We start from the raw sequence: 26,163 nt of genomic DNA, 5'->3' as shown, positions 1-26,163 counted from the left end.
AAATTTAATCCTGTGGTAAGCAGGGGTTTGCACCAACACTGAATTATCTTCAGTGTTTAACTAGCAGGAATATTACATACATTTCAGTCTCCAAACACAAGAATTGGCTCACTGTCTGCCTAGATCCAAGTACAGAACATATATTTCCTAAATAGTTTATACAGTAACACAATGACAGCTTTATAGTAAGATACTACAGAGGATGATGTTGAAATGCATATAAGCAGCATCTATTTTGTCACAGAAATGTACTTTGTCATTACATGGTGAAGTGAAATTAGTGGCTATCTTAATATATATATAACCAGATTAATTTATTTTTTTATACAAAAGTTTTGCAAATAGAACTAGTTTTGGTCCTGTAGAAAAACAAAATATGACATGAGCGGCACTGAAATGTATAACTCAAATTTTTGCCAAAAACAAAACCACTGTTTGTAGACAGAAAAGGGTATGTACCCATAAAACAACCGTTTCTCATTTTTGCAAAAATAGTGAGCTTTTATGCTCAGTGCAAAACCATGAAAAGTCTTTTTTTTTCCCAAGCCTAAATTTTCACTGTGATATGCTACCACACATTTATTAATGGAAGTGAAGAAACCTTTCTGTATATAAAATTCACAGTCACAAAAAGAATAGAAAATAAGACTCTAAAGGGAAAACTGATGTAGTAACTGTTTTGAAGAATGCTAAATTAGGTTCATTGTATACCAAATTGACTTTTTTGGTTGGTTTTTTTTTTTAAAGAAACCAAAGAACCTGAGTTTTAACAATCTATCCACGCTTCGTTCTTACTCCCCTCTCTTGTTAACACATTATGATACCTACCACATAATATTTCTATTCACTGAAACAAAACAACTAAAGTAGGACTGAAACTTTGAGACTCACTTAACTGTTCTCAGATAAACACTGTCTCTGCCAGAAATAAAACATATTAGCAAAATTACTAGAAGTTTACATGCTGATTTTCCTGGATAAACAAAATTATTCAATTCCAAGGACTGCAAACCTTTAAATGATGACCCTAGTGAAAGTCAATGTTTACATTTCCTAATACACTAGAGCACATTAGCTTCCTGTATGCAATTTTCTCACTCTGAAATCTAGACAGCATATAAGAACATACCACCAAGTTTTTTTAATACTGCTTTTAAAAGAGTCTCATACTCCAGAAGATTTAGCAGTATTTCTTCAAGTATGTTTTTGTGTTTTCTTTGACTGACATACATTAATTAGTTGTTTCTTCCTGATTGTGTATCCCCATTATTTCCATTTTACTGTGAAATATGTCAATAGATAAGTGCTTTTTCAAGCGTCTGAAGTCAGCACTTACCTGCTGGATACCGTATGTCCACCCCTGCCTTATACGGTCCCTTGCCCACACATTGTGAGCATTCTCTGCTAGTTTATCCACCATAGCTTCTTGAGAGGGAGTCAGTTTGATAAAACTCAAATCCATGGGTGCTGGTTTATATCCACTTAACAACTGATAGCTGTTGAAAAAGAACAGAACTTGCAGTTACTTTTCAATAAGAAAAAAAAAGAAACCACAAAGGAAATAAATATAACATCTGTAACATCTACTCAACATATCTACATAAATATGATATATACCTTTGAAAATAAAGATTCACTGATGTGCATCTTGAGGGGATGAAGTAACTGGTAATGAAAGCTACCCAAAATAGTCTGAACTAAAAATGTTTTTAAAGTGTTTTAGTACTTCCACATATTCAAAATAGTAGATTAAGATGTTGCTTATCAAATGCTTATATTAACACTGTTGTTGTTACCTCTGAGTAGTTCACAATACTTATTAAAATTTTTCTATTTCCTACTGAAGCAAGAAAATATATTCTTCCTATTACACATAGGGATGTGAGAGACAGAGCAGGTCAAATGGCTTATTCAAGATCACTTATGAAGTCCATATAATAAAAGTATGTCTTTATAATACTTCATACCTTAACTATCATTCAAACCATAAAGCATGTTTAAAGCATGACTTAAGAAAATAAATGCACTTTCTCACTTTTTTTAGCACTCCTAGGGATGCTACTTTTATGAACTTGTTCCCATCCAATTAGTTACAGAAATCTCCTACTTTACTTATGACCAAATCTTCTTCAATAAAGGACGTAAAGCATATGGTGACAGATGCAGCACAACAGGACTTAATAAATTTACAACAAAAACCTATGACACTATGCAGCACCACTGTGGTGGTGGACATGACCTCCCTTAGCTCAGGTGATGAGGGAACACACAGGGGAAGAGGAGCAAGAAGAGAAAAGTGTTTGGGGAAGACAGACAGGGGCTGTACTGGGTAACACTTGTGCCCAGGCACTGGTGGGGGGGAGGCCACAGATCATATGCATATACAAATACAGTTCCATTATTTCAACTGTGTTCAAGTTCCCAAATTCTTCATTCCTAACCTGGGGGGGGATGCACTGGTGCTAAGGAAGAGGCCAGGGCACCTTGGCTGAGCCATGAGAGCTGCTTTTAGATCTGTGGTAGTGGAGACCTCTATACCATACCAGCCTGAGCCCAGTCCTACCAACGCTGTTGCCAATTGATTGCTTGGGAAAAGAAGTCAGGCAGTTGTATGAGTTCTCTCCACTTCAAGTCATGGCCATTCAAGGACTTTCAATGGGTTACGTTCAAATATTTTCAGCACAGTTAAATATATTGACAAATTTGCTGTAAAAATTCTTTATAAAGTCTCTGTGGTACACTCCATATATAAAATAAATATATAACAATGAATGTCAGACATTTCAATGAATTACAAAAAAACTAAAATTTGTCTACACATCAGGTCACAAATATCTAAAAGAAAAGCTGTGGATGAAGGTGTGTGAGAATTTCAGAAAATTCATACACAAAAATGTATGCCCAAGATAAAACTAGCATTATAAATATCAAATTGTTAAATGTGTGTTCGCTTAACTCACACTGCCTAACAAAAAGATGCATTTGAATTTCAACTTACTTCTTTGGAAGTTTCATTTTTTTCACTTTTTCTTCAGCATGTTCATCAGCAATTCCAACATGGCAGCCTAATGCCAGTAGGGTTCTAGGACACAGAAATCGGAAAAATTAGTGCCAATGTTTATATATTTAGAGTTTCTGCTGTGAATATAAATGGCACTATACCACAAAAAAGACCAATAGAAATTACTACAATACAATACGGAAAGATCAACACCAGCCTTTTTGTATATGTAATAAGCTTTCTGATAGTGTTAAGTAAACGCCACAAGATGTTCCTAAAAAATTTGAATAAAAATATGGGGAGGCTACTTTAAAATGGAACTGTGATACAGTCTACTTCATCTATATGAGGCATCAGTTCAAAGATTCCCTGCCCTTGATATATTATTTCTGCTTTATATACTTATTCATACTGTTTACATACTCATTCATATCACTTCATATCCAAATCTTTTTATGTTATGTTATTTACATCACAGTTGATGAAAAGAAAAAAGGAAGAAAATGTCATTTGTTATTCTTAGAATGTGCTTTCTTTATCAAGAGAGGCTATTATTCAGAGATTTCAGTTGGATCTGGATTTTTTTAGGATACGCTACTGAAGAGAAGACTGACAGCAGAATGCATGATAAGCATTAGCCCTGAACTGGCATCTTATTCAAGCTAGACACAGTGTGTCATGTACCACAAGGCTTGTGTCATAGAGCCACTGAGCCAGGCAGTCCACCCTGGTCTGATTCTGCCAGATGCAGTTCACTTCAGAAAACCAACACTCTCTACATAACTTTTGAACAGGGTTGACAGTATTAATTGGGTTTCTGATTACTTCAGACTTCTTCCTTTCCTTACAGTCACACTCTTCAGCAGTATAAATTTTAAGTCTCATTTGTCTTCAGAATTTGATCTGTATATCATCAGTTATTTAATCCTGCATTATATTCAATACTGGGTATTAAAGTCTTAGTTTCTTTAGCCAGCTGTGTTACTAAAATATTGACATTGAAATGAAAAGAAATCCTAGACAAAAGTCAGAGACCACTTTCAAGTCAGATGAGAATTTTCTCAAAATCTAAAGGTTGAAACTGATTACACAGAAGAAATCGCAAATTTCAACACCTTGGACTTCATTTCCAATTTCCTCAAAGTGGAAGAAAGGTGGAAAACAAGGCTTGTATTTGTTCTCATCACTAGCTAAAACAGTATTTTCTAGTCTTGCTTTAACCATGTTTACTGCTCTTGAACTGACTGGAGAAAAAAAGAGCATAAATACCACTCTAACATTATTTCTCTTGGCAGATGAATTGCATGTTTCAAGGAGATTCTTACAGTATATTTTTAGTGCTAGCTACATGAAGTAAATCCTAGTGTTATGAATTGTGAACCTGATTTAAAATTAAACAGTAAAATCAGAAATGAGGAAATCAATATGCAGTGGCTACCTCTGGCAAAACACACCATCTGCACACCATGCAGCTAAATTTCAGCTGGTATAAATAGTATATGATTTGTATGCAGCTATCACCAGCATAAATAAGAGAAACATATCTAACAATATAGAGGAGCTAACCTCTGGTAAGCCTAATTTTCTTGTAATGTAAGCCACGAATTTGGATACTACATTATCTCTACCCAAATAAAACAAATGCATATCAGAGTGGTACAGGAGGATAAAAGGACATACCATACTGACAGATCCTGAAAGACCACTAAAGCACTTCAAACCTAAACAAGAAAACTAAAAGCATCTGAATGCTGCTCTCATCATCACACTGATACATGCAATTCTCACATAAAACTGAGTACACTGACATGGGAAAGTCAATCACAAAATAATGAGCCATGAAAACAAAAAAATGTACAAGACCAAACTACAAAATATGTAGAAGAATGCGCAGAAACAGTATGAGGAAGCATATTTTAAATCCCATGACATTTTCAGAGGCAACTCTTTCCTGAATCTTGACATTTCCTACAGTGTATCATTTTTATAGTTCATAAAATAGTCAATCATATTGAAAAATAAACACAGATCCAAATATATTGAAAAGAACTGTCATATTGGATAATATGACTCAGAACTTCCTTGGTTTCTGACTCTCTCATCTAGTAAAGCTGGTAGCAAAGCTGGCAGCAAAGCTGGCAACAAATCAACAAAGAAAACACAATCACAGTCAGAGTAATTCTCAATGTCTTGCAAGTATTTCAAGTATGCAGTAGGCAGCTTTGATGCAAATTGTAAAGAAAATTTTTAGGGGAAGTTTTAAAAGAACATTTTCTTTCCTTCTTCCCCTTTTTGCACTCATTGAGGTTTACAGCTAGTAGATTAGAAGCATCCAGTAAGTCAAGACAGCTTACAATTCGAGATATCACAGTTTAGATCACCTAGAACTGATTAGTGTGCTAATTTTTCCACCTTTCCAAACTTGCAGAAATAACCTGGGCAAGAAACTTCTATTCTAGTCACGAAACAACAGATGTCTACGTGATAAATATAACATGATATTACAAAATTAGAAATGTGTATTTCAGAAAACAAGGAATAATAGAAGAATGTAATGAAGACTGAGCTCAGTAAGCATACAAATTTTGAAAGCCATAGAAAAACTGAATGTTTTCTATTTTGGATATTATCCATTTAATGAAAAGGCTCTTTCTAGAGTAATAAAATTACTAAAATAAAAGTTATCCATAGTTTATATGTTTATAAAATAATTTTTTTTTACCAGGGTTAGATTAGAAAAGCCCTGGTCCTGAACTCATGTAAGGACTCATAAAATTTGTTTAATACTTAGTGAAACATGAGAAGTGTGCATTTAATTACGAGAGCAGGATTTTTCTGATGCCTGAGTCATATTATATAGATTATTCTAGGAAAAGATCCAACTATAAGGAAAGTTAATGACATTATCTTTTGTAGTTTCATAAAATAGAAAGGAATAATGTATCCTGAATTCTTAGCACACTGCTGTGCTGACAAGAGTCTCAAAAACATTCCTTGAAATTCTAATATCTAGCTGAAGACAAATATGAACTTATTTTCTTGCTTCCAGTTCAATTTATCTACAAATGCTTTATCTCCAAATAATGCCAAAATATCCCTCCAGAAACTGTTTAACACTTAGGATCATAAACATGTTTTTCACCAAGTAATTTATTTACTGCGGAAATGGTGGGTCAGTTAATAGTGCAGAGAAGCTGACCTGAGAAGAAATCTGCAAGTGTAGGAGGTGTGTTCTACCCAACTTTCTACTATGAGGACATAAAGTCCTTATATTATGAGTGTAAACACTCTATTGTACCATCAGTTTACATGGTAAATACTTAATTAATATAGGACAAATATTCACAGAAAATTAATATCACCTGCAGATGCTCATTTTTGTAAACTCTATGAGCAGGAAAAAACAACTATCTTTTAATAAGAGATAAAAGAATAGATTTCAAAAATTAGTGACTTGAGAACCACATACACCACAGAGCATTTATCAGCTTGAGAAATATTTTAACAGGTTGGCTACATGCAATGCTACATATGGAAGAAATTACTTAACAATTACAGATTTTTCAATGTATTCACAGTAAAGTAAGAACTTGCACCTGCTTGATTGACAAAGCTGAGGTGAAGAACTGTATCTCTGTGAGACAGATAACTATATAACTTGAACAAACCCTTTAACATCCCCCTGAAATTTTCTAGCATTCCAACTGGAGAGCTTCTACAACATTCACATATCTAACTGCTCATCCACAAAAGGAGGGAATGCCTACTACTGTCTGTTCTGTGGCAGTATGCAGAGATAACACAGAACTATTAGTCAAGTGTCCTGAAGTAAAGTTCGTCATTAGTCAAATCCAAAAAAATATCTATTGAGTGTCAAAGTGTGCTTTATCAAAAAAGAAAATTAAAAGAAATTAAACGAAATTGAATTAAACCAAATAAGAAGCAGATTTTTTTCAAAGCTTGGGTCTGTTTCTTTCCTCAAAACTACATGAAAACTGAGTTTCTGCCATTTCATAACCAGCATTACCACAATAATTCTAAAATTTCATAGATAGTAAAAAGACTATCAAAGCCATTTTCAGTGCCAAATACATTACTCATTAATGTATCTCACTCCTTCATTTTCATATTATTGCCCTCAACTACATGTCAAATTTTAATTCTGGAAACTGTATCTTAGAAAATTTTAACTATAAACTTCAAAAATGTTAGCAACTTACTTCAGTGTTTCAAGTGACATTTGCAAGTTATAATTTCTTTCCTGCTCAGGCAATTTGGAGAACTCCACTAGGCATGGGTGTTGTCTTTTGTTGTCATCTCTAATCTGAAAAAAAAGTAAAGAAATAAGCTTAATGTAAAAATGTAAAAACAGTCCAATCCACAAAGTAATTAAAGCTGATCCTGTCAGAATTACTCAAACTGAACAACACTTCAAAACAGAAAGTATTCTGTATTCTCAGAGCATGATCATTCTGTTCAAGCAAGGCAAAATTTGCATTTGCAAATAAACTTCAGATTTGCAGATCTCAAATAAGTGTTAATTTGTACATGTTATCATAGGGATGTTCAGAGCAAATATGTAAAGCTCAAGAACAGTGCAATCTATGCTTTGAACATACAGTCATAAAATCTCATCTTCAGCCTCATATTTGAAAAATTTTACATCCAATTTATATAAATATGTTGATACAAATAGTACTTAAATCCTTAATGAAAATAACTATATAAAAGATAAATATTCCCTATCCCTTAATTCAGAAAATGTTTCTTTCTAAGTCACGTCCAGTATCATACAAGCAGAATGTGACTGTTCAGCAGTCACATGAGTGGAAGGCGAATTTCCTTTTACTGTATAGCAGAGCCATACAGACTATAATATACAAAATCCTACATTTTATTAACTTAAAAATTTGATCAAAAACATTTTTCACCTGCACTATTTCTACACAGTTTTAGTCTATTACTGCCCAGAATCAGGAAAGGAACCTAGGAGGCTGGGATAACTAAACACTGTTGCTGTCAACTTAGCATCTTGTGCTAGAATTCAGTCCACAAAATCTACAGGTGCTTGATAAAAAAACATTAGTTTGAAAATATTAGCTAAAAGACCCCAATGAAAGCATTAACATTTGCTCAGTTGATGTGACTTTTTAAACCATATATTATAACACTTTTTTGTCTATGTTTGATGGACCATAAGCTCATCATTTATAATAATCTTTAAAGCCGCAAAGTGGAAGTTATTGAAAAATAGCGTTATTGACTTTGGATCAATCAGATAATTCTGCTGGAAAATTGAGTGTTAACAGTTGAGGTAGAAGCCTAACTGTCATACTTTTTCCAAACTGTTCTTAACCCCATTAATCAATGTGGTTTATTCAATCTCATGAAAAAAAATCACATTTCTCCATAATATTTCTGAGTAACATATTTTTTGCATTTTGATCTAAAGCACATAATAATTCTCAAATTGAACAACTGCCATTTGTTTATATTTTAGATTGAAAAATATTTACAATCTCTAGGGGATATTTATATTCCTTTGATGGGATTAATGTTCTTTGGACAGACAATACAGGCAATTCAACTGTCAAGCTACTTGATCAAAATCATTAGAAGCTAAAATGAGAAATATCTTTTAGTGGACACTGAAAATGTTTATTTCCAGAGTTCTTTCTAAGATCTACAGTACTCTGCATTAATAAAAATTCAGTATAGTCTCTGAGCTGTGTACGGCTAATTTAAGCATTGGATGGCAGGTGTTTTCCTCAGAATTCCAATGTTAATTCATTCCCCTAGTGACACTCTTTTTGCTCTACAGCAACAATGTATAATAATTCTATTATACAGTAAACATAATTTGCAGGTTGCCTTTCCATCACTTTTTTTTTTTCTGAGTACAACGTAAAAATTTACTGCCTTGCAAATACTTTATATTAGTTGCAGAACTCATGACACCTATCAGTTCTTTATTTTTGTCAACGGTTTTAAATATACAGAGATGTTTAACAGAAATAAAGATATGCAGATGCATTTGATGATTTCAATAGGTAACACACATATTCAACCTTATAAGGAAGTCAGTAAAGGAAGACCTAAATTTTGCTAAATTAGTTTGCTGTTTTACTTTGTTACATGAGTAGAATGCGGCAGTAATATCATATGCAATATGAGGTATCACTTTGGTGATACTACATACAGATCTGATAAAACATATATGTAGAAGAGAATATCAAATGTAAACTATAAAATGTAAAATCTACAGCAGATTTTTTTAATAATATGGAGGACCATTTAAATTTATAGATTGTCTGTCTTTCAGCCTCTAAACTTTTTGACTGAGTGAAAAAACACCACTAACTACTATATATAGTGCATCTTGCTCTGAATTAAAAAGACCAAATCTTACTAAGATTAGATGACTCGTGTGCATCTAAACCAGCTAATATCTGTTCCATGCCTCCCCTCAATACTCAGTAACTGCAGTGCATCCATTCAGATAACTAGAATTGACCACAGTGGCTTAAACTGATGAAATCATCTGTGCAAAACCAATATGATTAAGGAGTCAATCTCCAGAAGATGATCAGCATATACTTTGCCACATTCCCAAAGTGAGCATATCCTATCACAGAACACTACCTCTAGAGAGAGAAAGCTAGAAAATTTATAAGATTTAGCACCTATTTTTATTCCAAATATAACTAAATTTATTGCTGCCTAACTTGATACATATTATATATTGTTTAAATAGTGTTCAACTGTACATTAAGATTCTCACTGGTAAGTAATGGTACACTAAGAATTTCTGCAGACTGCTTCACAAAATTAAAATGTTTTGACATGCTAATTTAACTGGGGGGTTGTGTTTGATTTGGTGGGGTATCAAGAACAACAACAAAATCTAAAGAAATTCTCTGTTATTTAAATATTTTATTTGCCACACCAAATATAATAACTATGTCCAGTTACATTAAATCTGTAACCTGAACTCCTCTAAAGACCAAAATCTTTTTTGTAACAAACATGGATTACATATGTTTTTACACTTTTATCTGGTACCTGACGTATGTTTCTATATACCCTTCACAGCAATTTCTTCATAAACACCAGCATTTGGGATCCAAATTACAAGCTCGGATACTTTTTTATTGATTAACTTCAAAAAGAATTTTTTTTCATACTCCATGAAAGTAGAAAAGAGATAATAGTTATTTGGAGCACCTAATACAGACATGAGACTGAAGAAGTGGAGAGAAGGCAGGAGAAAAGCAGGTTTAATGAAATTTGCTATAGGCAATACTTATTTTTCATGAAAAATAAATTTGGGATTTCTGAAAGAGCTATATCAGTCAGCACATGTGAAGAGAATGAAGAATAACTGCTTTCACTGGCTTACTCCATCAGGCAACTGAATTATTGTTGCACCCACCATGTGCTTTCTGTGCTGACAGACTGGCTGAAAATTGCAGCACCAAACAGATTTAGCACCAAAATTCTGGTTCAAAAACACACAAGCACTGTTTGTTTCCACCTGCTTCTGGTGTGAAGGTATCTAAAATCTTAGTAATTTTGGGAGGACGATAAAAAAATGCAGTCCCATTAGCACATTTAAACTAGCATGCTGAATAATACTATGCAATTAACAGAAAATTAATTTTGAAGGTACATACTGGTCCATACTGCCAGCCAAGTTCAATCTTATTCATAACCCAAAGTTCATGAATGTTCTCTGCTAATTTTTCTCTAATCCTTTCCAAGTGGGGAGGCAAAACAATCTAGAGAAAAGAGAGAAAGAGGCTATGACAAATAAGTTACTTGATATATCACCCAAACTTTTATAACAGAACAAACTTTGTACAAACCAGATCTCTCAACAAATCCCAATAAAAAACCAAGTTTGAGACAAGTTGCAAATTCAATCAAATGTGAAGTAATACAGTCCTACAATATGTGTTTTAAGAAGAAAATGAAATCTTTCCGTTTCCATACCTGGCTAGTATCTACAGGAACTGGAGTGAAAGCTGCTTGTGACAGAGAGACAGTGGGACCCAGCAGGTCTCTTGTATAGCTACGATCTTGTTTGTATTCTCGACTATGCTCCACTTTCAGTTTCTCTTTTGGTAGGACAGCTTCAAAGCAAGGGGCATATCCAGGTGGAGGAAGGAACTTGAACTCTCCATGGCGACCTCCAAGCAAGAAACGTACCCTGTAAACATCAGAGCTACTTTAGATTACCAAGAAACCCCTGGTGAGACCAAATCGTGAGACCAAAATCGTGAGACCAAAATCGTGAGACCAAAACAAGGCACTGAGAGAGAGAATAATCTGTTTACTTAGCACACCTATGAGGTAAGCAGCAGCCTTTTGAGTCTCAGAAGGCAGGGATTATAAACCAGAGTAATCAACCAAGTACCTCTGAACTTCCTCCATTAGCAACTCTCCATTTTCTCTCATTTGAGAAATGAGCCTAAAAACCCCATTGTTCTTACTTTTCTCTCACAAAATCCTAAATCCTTAGGAGACAATACAAAAACTCCTGTACTTCCTTCCCTAAAACTTATATTTGTCATACTCATAGAAAGCCAGGGGAAAGTACTCTTTTATTCATTGAAAAATGGTGAATTTTTTTTACGGTCTTTTGTTACTGAAAAATTCATTCAGTGAGGTAATAATGCTGCAGCAATGACATAATACCAAAATGACATAGCAATGACATAATACTGAAAAATCGTCCTAGAACATTGCCATACAGAAGGAACCAAAAAACACCCAAAAACCTACCTTGAACACAGAATAGTTTTGCCTCTTTTCTGTTTACTATCTTACAAGATCGTTGTTAATGCTATACCAAAACATACTCAAAAACTGTATGCAGCACACAAATAATGTCTGTCAAAAATATTTCTCTCGTGACAGAAATAAAGCATGCAGGTTTACAGCTTTGCATTTTGCAGCATGCGCATCTATAGTTTCACCACATTCTACCTCCTGTACTATCCAAGGCAAAGTCTAAATAAGTGTATTTTCCATCTGGAACAAAAGGCAGGTTGTGCCCACTATGTGATAGCTCTTAGCTTCTGAGGGATTCTTTGAATGAACCCTCTCAGAGCATTGTTCTGCCTCCAACCGAAATTAGCTTTCAGCCTTTACCTTTGCCAGCCCTGCTAATGTTGTTCTCCCCGCCCCGCTGGAACACCACACAATCTTTTTTAATATCATAGTCTCAAACTGTTCAATACATGGAAGCAGAATTCTGGCATCTCAAGTGTGACTTGAAATTTTATAGAAAACCAGTACATATTGACTGAATTTATATTAACTCATCCTGCTGTAAAGGAAGTGTATGACCACCATTTCTTAAGGTAAGTGCAGATAGTGCCTCTTTAAATAATAGTTACTACCTCATAGGAAGTGAGTTAGGAAAAATATATTCTTAATATCAAAGGCTGATGAAGGATGCTGTCCTGGAGTGAATGTGTAGCAATGCGTCAGCAAAGAAATCATTAAGCTTAATACACTGGTGTACTGAAAAACAACAGATGCACTATCTCTTCAGGACTTCTTTGTAGCTCTCACTACCCCAAGAAGTGGAACTTCGCCAGAAAAGCAGATGTCAGAAAGGGAAATAAGAGCAGGCAGCCAGGGAAATATTCAGCATATTCTCATATATAGAAAAAAAAAAAAACAAACCAAAAACAAATTGGGGGGAAAAAAAAACACACAAAAAACAACTACACAGGATGCTAACTTTATTCCTGCAGAGAAGCTGACAACTGGGAAGAAGAGGCCATCTATGTTGAAGTTTTCAAACATTCCTTGAACTGGCTGACCATTTATTCGGAAAGAAATGCTGGGGGCACTTAGATCCAAACAGCAGCTAATAACATCATCAGTTCTCAACAGATGTTGGTTGGGAGAATTTACTGTTCGTGCTACACAACCTATGGAAATAAAGGAGACACATTTGGTGAAACTTATGGAAATTGCACAGGTTTTCACAGCAGCCTAATAAAAGAGAAAGAAAACACAGCTATAAAGCACAAACACATTAATACACAAATATCTAACCTATGACATCCAAGACCTGATTTTAAGTTTGCAATACAGTGAATAGCAGCCTACAACCATAACAACACAGCTATTTTAATCATAAATAATTCAATTACATTATATTTAAGGTAAGTGAAAATAATTACTGATACCCATATAAACAGTCAAAAAACCCCAAAAAACTATATTCTATTCCTTACATTATAGAAGAGAAAACTGAAAACAACCATTAATATTTAATATGAAACCTAGCATACTTTACTAAAGAATGCTCCATTATTCATGGTAAAGACAACTACCTTACTTTGAATTATTTAGGAAAAGTTAGGTACTCCCAGTTATTAACAGCCACGTCATGGTACTCCTGCTAACTTTCATAAGATACTACTCAGTTTCATAATCAAACCACAAATCAATATTTTTATGCCATATGCAAAGAGGTATATATATTCAGTAATATATGCATTTTTAATAAGTGTTATATGAATTCTAAAGGATTATTCTACCTTGCATCAAATTACATTTACACAAGTACACCTGCTTTCCAAGAGAAATAAGTTATAGCATTCAGAAATAGAATGATAGTCTCTGAACTTTACTGCCATATACAATAAAAGAATTTATGGAAAAGCATCTAAGTTGTATGAAAACATCTCTACACGTATTTCCAAAAATAACTTATGCACTGTTTGCAAGAGATAAAACCATGATGTGTACTAAGAACACAGCAGTAACTCTTTACCTATGGTGACCAGCTTTGCAAACATGAAGCACTTAACTTGTACTACATTTCCAAGATGAAGATGGCATATGTTTTTAACAGAAGCAAAAATAATAAAAATCTCAATAATTCTACAAATTAATTTTCATACACATACCACTACCACCACCCCTGAGGAAAAATAAGTTCCCATACTCCATACGTATATGGAAAATGACTTCACAATACTGCCAGAGGAAAACATCATAGCTGAGGGTTAGTTTGCAATAAATCACATAAAGGGACACTTATTTAATGGTAGGGATAACTAAACTCTAAAGACCTATCAATGAAGAGTGGATATTTCATCTCTTTAAGGTGTTCTACTTGAGACTAGATGCCTTTTTAGGCACTAAAATTTAGGCAAATATAGGTTATGGAGATCAATGCAAGGGGGACTGCTAACAGAAATATATACTGGTCACTGATGAACACACAGCAGACCAAATGACCTAAGTGTCTTTTATGGCCTTAGGCTTTAAAGTTCCACTTTACAGAGAGTTTCACTTTATGGAGAGTTCCACTTCTCCATAACAGATAAGTAATTGCAGGGTTGAAGAAACAATTTTAAATTAAATGTGATTCTCATACACGCTTGGTCCAGAAAAGAAATTTGGGGGCAGAAATTATTGCTTCTATTCATCAACCCAGTAGGTGCGTCATGTTAAGGTTATTCTTAAAATGCCATTGCAGAGAGTTATCAAGATGCAGCCGGGGATCTTGGAAGCAAAAGAAAGGTCATGATTTTCAAAATTCAGCCACTTAAAGTCCTTCCAAATTTGAGAGGTATGTGTTACATAATAGTGCCAATTAAGAATGAAGACAGAAATATGTTCAAATCTACCAGCCAAATCCACATTCACAACAGATACAAAAATTGCATATAAAAAGGTTGTCTGGTTTCTTTGTCTAGGCTGGATTATTGACTTGAGAACCACAAACAATTGTTCATTTATTGGTTTGTACCATTTCAGAATAAAAAGTTTGATGTAGTTGAAAAATAGTTTTGATTTTCAGCAATCTTTTGTTTCCTACCTAAAAGTGACCTTATCTACAAGAGCTAGTTTGGTTAGCTCATTATTTTCTGGTTCTTCTGTAATAATACTTTATCTGTCAAACTCAGTTATGACATAGTTTTAATGATACCATTAATTATACATCATTGTTCCAAAGTAATTCTCACTATACATGAGAGGCAAAGTGGCAGCTACTTTCCTAAGATGCCACTCCAGCCGAAACGCTATTATTTATTAATACAATCCATTGCTATTTTGATTGCAAAGTTCTTTTGAAATGTAAGACTGTATTCTTTTCCAAGTATCAAGACACAATGCCTCAAAACTTCAAAGATCTTGGATGATACAGCTGACTTTCTCTCTTGTCTGCTAAGGCACTTCAGAAAACCTGTTCATACCTTCAAAGTGGCAAGAATTGCCAATCCAATGAGCCTTACTCACTTTCCAGTCAGTTTTACAGGTCACCACTGCCCAATAATCTCTCAAAGTAAAAGGAAAGTTTTTTTCTCAGCAAGTGAAACCACAGTAAAATCTCCTTCCAAGAAGTTCAGGACTGTCCAACTCTAGAACTACCCATTCTAAATGACATCTAGGAATCTTTTCACAAAAGTTAAATCACGTGAAAAAGATTAAGAGAACAAGTTATGATTCTTATTATTCTGATTTTGCTGAGCTAACACAATTTGAAGAGAGAATAAGGTATCTGTAGAATCAACAGTAAATACAGATACTCAGTTCAGCTTTCTCTAACACTAAAATTTGTGTGAAGAAATTACTTTTAACAAACAGATCCACTAAGCCAAGAACATTTTAAAGATGAATACTTGTCCAAATAAATCATATGCAAACTAGGAATATGATTCTGCAAGTCTGGAAATAATCAGTCAGTCTTTATGTACATAAATAAAAACATTATTATAGAAAAAAAACTTGTTTCGAAATGTATGGCAAATAACATACTTAAAAATCTTTACACCTAAAGTATCTCTGAACTCCTAAAGACTCACATTAAAAATCTGGTTTGAAAAAAAAAAAAAGGAGAGTCATGTGAATTAAATTTCTCAAAATGTTCTTAAACTACTACATACGAACTAAAAATCCAGATGACTGTCAGACTTCATTTTTTGCAGCTTGAAAGTTTTAAATAAAATATTTATAGTTGGTATGAAAAACAAACAAACAAGTCCCAGGCTGAAACATAAATTATTAGTCTATTTGTATTACTTTGTATAAAACAAGTTTTTCAATACACAATGTCAATTTAAATAATATTTTGATATAGGGTACTGTTTCTGTATGTTTCTAGTACCAGTTGAAACAGCTGATTCACTTTGCTGCTGTTGAAAACAAATCCACTGGGATTGCAAACAAGACTGTAGTCTTTAAACAAGAATAAACAACAACAAAATACCCAAGAAAATACCTGACCACAGATGGAGACCATCAAAGCCATAGGAATATAAATCATCACCAACACCATTTCCTCCCCATTCTGCTCCTCCCCCTGGATAGGGTGAGTAGCCTTCTGTTGAAGCCCAGCCCACTCGTAGATGAGTTGATTCTGCAGTCACAAAGGGCTCTAGATGGTCCACCATAAGTTCATAGTACCATTTTCTGTATTGGGCAGAGCCTTCACTAATACCCAAGAAGATGTTGGGTCGCATGCTTAAACAGAAAGAATAAAAATGGTTATTAAAAACTTATCTCAAGGACATGATGAACTGCTGTATACTTTTTATTAAACTCAAATTTCAAGCTTGTTTTGTGTGATTAAACAACAGAAGTAATTTTATTTCATAGAATCACATAGATTACCAGTTTGTAAAAGACCTCAAGTATCATCTGGTCCAACCTTTCTTGGTAAAAGCATGGTCAAGACAAGATGGCCCAGCACCCTGTCTAACTGAATCTTATAAGTGTCCAATGTTGGGGAATCCACCACTTCCCCAGAGACATTATTCCAATGGGTGATTGTTCTCATTGAGAAAAATTTTACTCCTGTGTCCAATCAGAATCTCCCCAGGAGATACTTGTACCCATTACCCTTTGCACCCATGACTCCTTGCAAAAAGGGAGTTTCCATCTTTGTAGCCACCCTTTAAATACTGGAACACAGTGAAAAGGTTTCCCCTAAACCTTCATTTCTCAAGGCTGAACCTCCCATGGTAAGCTTTCCAGTCCTTTGGTCATCTTCGTGGGCCTTCTCTGGACCATTTCCAGCCTGTCCAGATTTTTCTTGCATAGCAGGGACCAAAACTGAAAACAGGATTTCAGGAATGGCCTGACAAGCACCAAATAGAGTGGGACAAAAATTTGTTTCTCTCTGCTAGTGATGCACTTGAGGATGCAGCCCAGCACCCTCTTGGCTTTCTCTACCACAGCAGCACTGCTGTTCACTCGTTCTGAGCTTGCTGTCCAGTGAAACCCTCTTTCCACAGAGCTGCTTCTTAGCCAGGCAGATGCCAGCCTGTGCTGCACTCTTAGATTATGTTTTCCCAGGTGCAAGACATTACCACTTGTCCTGATCTTCATAAGGTTCTTGTCAGCCCACTCTTCTAATCTATCCAGGTCCTCCTGCAGGGTGACTCTCCCTTTCCAAGTGTCCACTTCCCCATTCAGTCTGGTATCAATGGCCAACTTCATCAGGGTACACTTGATCCTTTCATCCAGATCACTCATGAAGATATTAAACAGCATTGGGCCAAATACCAATTCCTGGGGTACCTCCCTTGTGACCGTTGCCAGTTTGAAAAAGAGCCATTCACCATCACCCTCTGGGTGCAGCCGGGCCGTCAGTGCCCACACACTGCACACACCCCTTGTCTCGAGCCTGACATACCAGTTTCTCTAAGAGAAGACTGCGAGAAACTGTATTGAAAGCTTTGGAGAAATCCAGGTAGACAGTGTCCACCATTCATTCCACATTAACCAAGCAGGTTACTTTATTGTAAAGGTGATCAGGTTTGCCAAGCACAAATAGGCTACAGTCATCAAAGAATGTCCCATTGCCAAAAAAGTCAAAATCCGCACAACAGCACTAACCATGAAGCCAAAAGCTGATCTGCATTATATGTCTATATCTGCACCCTTTCCTCTAACTGGTAAAATGGAAGAAGGGGTAGACTGAGCACCAAGACTTTGCACTGGCACCCCCAGGGCTTTGCAGTCTTCCTGACTCTACCCAGGTTCTGGCTTGCAGTGCCATTTGTGCCCACATGAAAAGTAACAATTGATAGTAATTCTGTGCTCTTGACAAGTGGTGGCACCCTTTTGGCATCATCTCAGACCTCAGCTCCCAGAAGGCAGAAGGTAGTATTTATTTATTCATTCATTTATTCTGGTGAAAAATACATTTAAAGTAAAAAAATATTTGCTTCAGTAACTGAAACAGTAACCTCACTCAGAGACCAATCACAATGGTTTATGTGTTTGAATATTTAATAGATGTTAAACCCTGCAAACAAAAACGCCACCTATTAACCAGTTACCAATATAAATGTAGTAAGTACACACTGCAGGCTTAATCTGACACAGCAAACTGCAATCTGTGACAAAGATTATCCATTCAAGAGAATAATATTTAAAAAGATACAAAAGTAAAGTATTACAAAATTCTCTTGTACCTCCTCCTTCTTTATTCCAAGTCCTGTATAACTCAGTAAATTTTAGATTGTAAAAATCCTTAATGCCAATGTGATGCTTCTACTGCTACTGATTTTACAGTACTTCCCAAGAATACTTAAAAGGTAAAACTATTACTGTGCCTTCTCAATATCTAGATAAACAGCAATATGCAGAGTCATATACCTAAAGGTCATGGTGGGGGAAAAAAAAAAAAAAAGGAAAAAAAACCCCTGCGCTTTTTAAATCTGATTTTGGGGATAATATTGAATCTAGACTCTCAATCAAAAAAAAAATCTCTCCAGACAATCATTTCTGTGTCAGTTTTGTACTAAGAAAGCCATTCAATCTTGAATTAAAGCTGTAGAGTACATGAGTATCCCAAACCAATGCTAGGTATATTTCCTCAATGGTTGCTTACTCATAATACAAATAATCTTTGACTTCTAGTCTGAGTTATCTAGTCTTCACATCCCTCCATTAGATTGGGTTATTACTTCCATAAATATTATCTTTCTACATACAAGCTGACTAATCAACAAAACTGAAGCTCCAAGATAGCCCAAACACACAGTATGTCTTCTGGTGTAGGGAATAGGAAGAAGGGCTGATACAGGTGGTTAAATATAAGTCAGTGTAAAAGCAAAGTTTACTGATCTGGTAGCTTATAAAGTAACTTGTTTTATCAGATAAGACTAATAAGCTTTCCTTCTAGAAGCATATGGGGTGTCTTTTGCTGAATGTTTAAATATAAATACTCTTCACTTTGTTCCAAGTAAAAATTTTAAAAATTTCCTTAATATTATAAACAAAACATGCTTGACAAAAGCTATCTTTCAGAAAATTCATATCATCTGTAAATTATTGGCCAGATCACCAACTGAATCTTTTCTGCCTGAACACAGTATCAGCCTTTGTCCAGACCTCAAAATTTAATCAATCTAATCATCCAACTTAATCTTGTTAAATGGAGGTTTTTGAATAGAATTTTCCAGTCCCCTGGAAAAGTACTTTAAACAGAAATATCTTAGAAAGTTTCTTTGCCAAATATTTTTGAGGCAAGGTATGCATGTCTTAGTCTAAGACTAAATGTCATCAATGTTTCATTGATCTTACTTACTGCCTTTTGAAAAAAATTTTTTCCTTGTAACTGCAAGAATAAGAATGTTCTCATTCACAACTTTCTACTGTAAAGCAAAAACATGTCGTAACAAATCTTCTTTTTCTACAGCCATATTTTGGAAAGACAGCTCTACCTTCCATGTATGAAATCCAAAGTCAGCTCAGATGCTCAATCACAGAATCACACAATCATTGAGGCTGGAAATGATCTCCAAGATCATCAAGTCCAACCTTTGGCTGAATACCACCAGGACAATGAAACCATAGCACAAGTGCCACATCCAAGTGGCAAGTGCTTCTTAAACACTTCCAAGGATGGTGACTCCACTACTGCCCTGGCCAGCCTGCTCCAATGTTTAACCACCATTTCCATGAAAAAAATTCTTCCTGATGTCCAAGCTGAACCACCCCCTGCACAGCTTGAAACTATGTCCTCTTGCCCTGTCACTAGTTGCCTGGGAGAAGAGACTGATCCCTACCTGGCTACAACCTCCTTTCAGGTAGTTGCAGAGCACATTAAGGTCTTCACAAGTCTCCTCCAGAATAAACAACCCCACTTCACTCAGACACTCCTCATTAGACTTGTGCTCCAGACCCTTCAGCAGCTCCGTTGCCCTTCTCTGGACATGCTCCAGCACTTCAATGTCCTTCTTGTAGTGATGGGCTCAAAACTGGATACAGTAGTCCAGGTGTGGCCTCATCAGTGCCAAGTAAAGAGGGACAATCAGTTCCCTAGATACAATGTGGATTTTTTACATTTTTCAGCACGTAATAAATCCTGTCAACTCTGAATTATAAGTACCACTTCTGTGTTTCAGTTTTCATTCTCACTTAATCAGTGATTGAAACTTTTAAAAATAAACATAAGTTTGAGACAGAGGAAGATCCCACAAATCTTGACACAAAGCCATATTCTTCTGCCTCAGCATAAATTCAAACTCTGAATAAACATTACTTGGTAATATTTGTAAAAAATATTTTACTAATTTAAGACACTCATAGCTTCATCTTGTAATTAATGTCTGCTGCAAGGTAGCTTCTAAAACTCTGCCAGTGGAAGGAAGGATGAGAGCGCTGTCTAAATATCCCAGGTACTGGTGACGGTGTTTGGCACTAAGTTCTTAATTTTGACCAAAGGTGATTAGGAAATTCTCACAAGATCACAAACAGAAAGGCAATCACAGGACATTGGCTGACAATATGTTGAATACACAGCTAGATCTAGACAACAATCTATAAAAAAGACTACTGCTTCAGAGATTTAATGCAGTTTAGGGCAGCTTTAGCTTGCAATAGCTCTCTCTGCTCTCTGTTTCTAAATTAATCACTATTACAAAGAGAATTTAAAATCCTGATAAGAATAAAATATCTTAACAACATTTTTGGAAGTAAAACAGATTTTCTGTAGTGACTATTTCTTTTAAGTACAATTTTTTTCTGCTTTGTTCATAGGTATAGTTTTTTTTTTTTTTTTTTTTTTGTACCTGCTCACGTGGTTGACTAGGCGTGTCTGTAAGAGCAGATCTCTTCCTGGCAGGAGATTATCACAGATTAGATGTTGATTAGATCGCACAGCTACTCCATGACAAACACAGAGAGAACACAAAACATCCAAAACCTGAAAAAAATCAGATTCTTTTAATCTTAAATATTTTTTCATTATTATTGTTAATTCCTTCAGGCAATATAATGCTATATACCACATTACTGGAAGACGTGATGGTACCTAATTCATCCAACACAGTGGTTTCATTTTAGAACAGTTCTGAAATTTTCATAACAACATTAAAACATTCTTCCAGCATCCCTTGAGAATTAATGTGTATCAATGTTTTTGTCAAAAAAAAGATAACATTCCACTTTGCTTTTTCAAACTGCTCATATGCATTTTAGGAAAAGTTTCATTCCTAATTATGAAAACAGCATTAAAGTATTGGAATTCTAACTTTCACATAGAAGAATGTGCTCATTTTGTTCACAAATGTTCACCTAAATATACCTGTCTATTCTTTGCCTACCTTATGGTTTCTTCCATGTTTGTCTAAAAGACAGATGATTGATTTAATATGCCCTTCCTTAATAATGTTTAGAGCTTCTGGGCTTTCTACCAACACACAGTGTAAAACCTCCAAAATTCCTGGGGAAAAAAAAAAGAAAAATCATTTTTCCAAAGTGCATATAAAAACACAACTGTGCATAATATTTTTTAATATGTTGGTCAGTAATACGGAATAGTTTCAAAAATCATTGTATATGATAAACCAATCAAATAAAGCAGCAGTCATTGCCATCAAGAATCATTAGTCTTAAAATGTTTCTCTGAAATGGGACGTAAAACTCCTGTCTGCAGTGGATCAAGTCAACACCTGCTTTGGGATCTTCCACATCTGGTAAAGATACATATTGTACATGGAGTTCATCATTATTCATCACTACAGTTGTTGACACAATGAAAAAATCAAAGGGACTGAAATAAAGCTGAGAAGCAGTCTTAAACCTAGAGATATGCAATTCGTATTTACACTGAACAGCTCATCATTCTGCCTTCAGCCTTGTATTCAAGCCATGGCTCCAAACACTCAACTTAACCTTTGTAAAGGAAAATCCATAGCAAGAGTCTTCTGCTCTTTGCATGTTTTCTCCTTTAATTAAAGAAAAATGTAGCATGTCAACTCCACTTGACGTGAGAAAAATAGAACCATCAGACAAAAAAGATCTCAGTAAGAGAAAAAAGACTCAGTAAGAGTACAAGAAAGACTCTGGTCTTTCTTTTATCCTAGTGAGGAAGAGAACATCAGCCATTATAGCCAATCTACAGCACCATCACCATTTATCCCCATACTATTTAAAGGTTTTTCCAGAGATCTGGAGGATGATATGCTGTCATCACTAATAAAGTGTATGGAATACTCTACAACTGAAATGTAGTTAAGGTAGAAGACAACAGGTACAATGACAATGCAATTTATCAAGTAAACAGGTTTCAAACAAAGTGTGTGGTTTAATATACTTGAAGACAGAGTCATACATATGTAAACAGAAAATGCAGGTGACTCGGTACACATATTGTAGACTATTTTCTTGTTCTGTACAGCGGCTCCAAAAAAAGTCTCAACTATGATATAATGAGGTAGAGGTGAACTCCCAGAGCGATTCTGTAGCCCTGAAGGTATAAGAATAAGAAGTCTCAACTACAAATTAGAGAACATACTAAACCTGAATTTGGCAGTGGTATAATCTGGGCTGCAATGGATGTAAGCTTCCATTATCCCACCATTCATACGTATATGAATGTATTCTGTATTCATATGGTTCTATAAATAATGACAGTAACAATATGGTTAAAAAGGGTAAAAACCTAAGTCATGAGAGTAAGCTAAAGGAGTAGATGCTCTCTAGCAACATAGCAGGAGCACAGTCCAACCATCCTGACAACTATACAGGTAGGAGTCACTTGACCATTGTAAAACTACCTAGGGAGGTAAAAAAAAAAAAAAGTGTTAAAAAAGGATTCTTAATCTAGAGGGGTAATCTGTACCAAGATCAACAACTTTATTGTGTATCACAGTGATCTGGGAATGTAGGAAAATCACTACATTCAAAACTTGGTAGTTGAAACTTTGCCACCTCTCATTGTAGCACTGAAACACACTTTTAACAATATAAACAGTAATCCAATATGAAATTATATCATATAATGCAAGTGTGGTAACCATAACCTTGGAATTTTCAGATTTGTGTAGGCAGAGTCATAATCTTAACTTCGTTTTAAGGTATTGTACTGGATTCATTTTCTATTCTTAACCTTTTCAATAACAGAAGTAAAAATACTCTGAAGATGTAAACATTCAATAATACATGCATGTTATCAATTAGATCTAGTTTCCACAGCACCTTCTTTAATTCCTGGAGCAGCTGATTGCTAATTATCAAACATGTTTTGTTCTAAGGGCAAATTTTGTCTGTTTTAGAAAAAAATTGCATATGAATGCACTGTGTCTGTTTGGATTGATTAACTTTTAGATTGTCTACATTAAAGACAACTGGACTTGTTCTGATTTCATTAGAGTTGTTCAAGACAGTAAAGCAGGAAGCTTTAATTTAATACAAATATCACAAACAGTATGATATGCAGAATTTATGGTAAGGAGAGTGAAAATTCTTTCTTAAAGACTAAAAGATGAAAGGAAGCATATATTTTCAGGACAATATGTTAACTCCTCTGATGTCATATTGTAGAATACTAGAACAAAATGCATGTGCTTTAAGAAAATATTCAAAAACTGATATCAGCTGGTTCCAAAAACCTTACTTGGAGGATATCAGTGTTAAGGAATCTTCCCTGTCCAACCATCCAGGAGCCACTCTGGCAGCAACACTTGCACTACCTGAGCTGGGACCTTAGCAGCTACACACCCCAGACTCACACAGTCAGACCAGGTTTCCTTACCAGCTTGACCCCATGTTTCCCATAGCAGTCTCAGACATCCCGATCCTTGAAATAATTTTATCTTAGTTCAATAACTAAATAACGAAATAACAGTTCAAGCTGGTGCTGCCAGGGAGGGAACCCAAACAAAGGAACCCCTGAGCTTTTACACCCTCACAGTCTAAGCACACGAAAGTCTGGGGGTCTCTCCTCCTGCTGTGTCTCTGAGGGTCCAGTCCCCTGCATGGACCACAGATTCCCGTGCCCTTTGTTTGGCAAAGGGTCAGCAGTTCACAGCCTCTTGTCTGGGGTTCAGGCTCCTGCCCCCCCTAGAGATCAACCTGCAGCTCACACTGCAGCTTACAAATCAAGCTACCTGCACTGAATGTATTCCTCAACATCAGATTACTAACTTGCCATATTCTATTGGGTTTTTTACCTAAGTTTTAATGCCTATAAAACTTTAGTAGGGCTAGTTAATACCATCTGGAATATATTTCAGAGTGAAAGACTAATCTAATCTTAATTTATGCATTGAAGAGACAGCTGAAGCATTTGCATTGCATTATTCACCCACGTCTAACCTGGTTTACTCTTGGACACATTTATACTTGGACAGAACATAATTTTCTTTCTTTTGCTTCAGTGAAACTCAAGAAGTGAATCAATTTCTGATCTAACTTGTACAATCAACTCACAGTTGCTATTTATATATTTAAAGCCTTTGTTCTGTTTTCATAACATTTTTAGCTCGAGGACAAGAAAAAGTAAAAACAGGAATTTTATTGATATTAGTTTATAGCACCAAATCTTTGTCACAACACATTCAAGGAAACACTTGCAGATGTAGTTGACAATTTCCATGTTGAAGGTGAGCTTTGTTTTGGTGTGATTAACAGAACATGGTATTTCTTCCTCATATACATTCTCCCTTAGAAAAACATTAATTATTTTAAGTTAATATACACATCTAAGTACTCTTATTTTAGAAGTGTAATATAAGCCAGTATTTCTCCCTATTGTAGACCTACCACTGTAAATTAAAACAGTGAATATCTTCATCCTGGTCAAGCCAACTAAAGCTTAAAATCTGTCAAGCGAACATCCCACATAAAATCACAAAATTACATGTATATGCTAAAATCTAAATCTACTGTGCCTCTTGAGATAACTAAAGTACAACCTAGTAAGTATCTTTTCTAACTGACTCCATCAAAACCAGAAAAATCCTTATTATAAAACTAGTTCTGGAGGCAACATGGAGTTACGTTACCAGAATACATGGGAAAAGAGCTCAAGTGGTCTAGTTCCTAGAAGAAAACTCAGAACAAATGAGCATTGCAAATATTAATACCTTCAGAGTTTTTGCAGCATGCCAGGAGATTCATTACACAGTGAGACTACAGCATCAGATTACTCTGCAGTTTACAGAATGCATCTCGTATCTCACTACAGCATCATAAACAATTAAGTTCAAATTTTCAAATTTTTTTTACTTCAAGATTAATATTTAAAAATACATACATACACACAGAAACCATGTACCACAGCATTTTTAGAGCTATCTTAAGATATTTCATCTTGAACCTCCAAAAGTTGAGCACAAAGTTTTGCATTATTTCTGAGAGTTTCAGATGTAAAATTAGGTCTCTCAGGAAATAATCACCATGAAGAACTTGGGGAAAGTACATTGAAATTAAGCATGTTGCAAGCAAGTCCCATGCAACCACATAGTTGTGAGACCATTCTCCTTAGACGAATGCTCTCACACCAAAGGTGGACCATAGTGGAAAAAGGATCTAGCTTGTGATTTTGACAGTTTTTAAGGGCTTTTATTTAATTTAAGTTTAAATTCTTTGTTACTCAAATTCTCATTAAAGTAAGAAGATCACAGCATCTGCAGAGCAGGTTTCCCTAACAATAATGCAAACCCACATGAATGTTCAGTTACATCTATTTGGTTAGGACACTGGTGCTATGAGCAGCCAGCTGTCTGTGTCACCAGCTGAGAACTAAAGTAGTGATACAGGCAAAGCCTCCTATGTTTCTGTTGCCTCATCTCCTGAGCAGCTCAAGGGTTTAAAGCATAAACATACCCAACTGAAACAGATCAGCTGCATGCCAGAAGTAGGAACTAACCTCATAATAAAATAGATCCACC

General features: G+C 35.2%; 1 protein-coding gene across 8 annotated transcripts in view; it reads right to left on the bottom strand.

Annotated features, from left to right (window-relative positions):
- RYR2 (ryanodine receptor 2) overlaps positions 1 to 26,163 on the bottom strand; it is a 381,847-nt gene that overhangs the window by 153,790 nt on the left and 201,894 nt on the right. For all 8 annotated transcript variants that reach the window (XM_027657258.1, XM_027657254.1, XM_027657259.1 and 5 more), the window contains 9 exons: positions 21,592 to 21,710; positions 21,058 to 21,191; positions 16,254 to 16,495; positions 12,753 to 12,945; positions 10,994 to 11,210; positions 10,675 to 10,779; positions 7,222 to 7,325; positions 2,999 to 3,082; positions 1,337 to 1,496 (listed from right to left, as the gene is read on the bottom strand). In XM_027657258.1, the coding sequence (XP_027513059.1) occupies positions 1,337 to 1,496; positions 2,999 to 3,082; positions 7,222 to 7,325; positions 10,675 to 10,779; positions 10,994 to 11,210; positions 12,753 to 12,945; positions 16,254 to 16,495; positions 21,058 to 21,191; positions 21,592 to 21,710 (1,358 nt within the window). The remainder of the gene's footprint in view (positions 1 to 1,336; positions 1,497 to 2,998; positions 3,083 to 7,221; positions 7,326 to 10,674; positions 10,780 to 10,993; positions 11,211 to 12,752; positions 12,946 to 16,253; positions 16,496 to 21,057; positions 21,192 to 21,591; positions 21,711 to 26,163) is intronic.

This window comes from Corapipo altera, unplaced genomic scaffold, assembly GCF_003945725.1.
Source record: "Corapipo altera isolate COAL_440 unplaced genomic scaffold, ASM394572v1 2c, whole genome shotgun sequence".
Taxonomy (NCBI): Eukaryota; Metazoa; Chordata; class Aves; order Passeriformes; family Pipridae; genus Corapipo; species Corapipo altera.
Note: the sequence above shows the minus strand (reverse complement) of the source record. Positions and strands in the feature narration are given on the sequence as shown.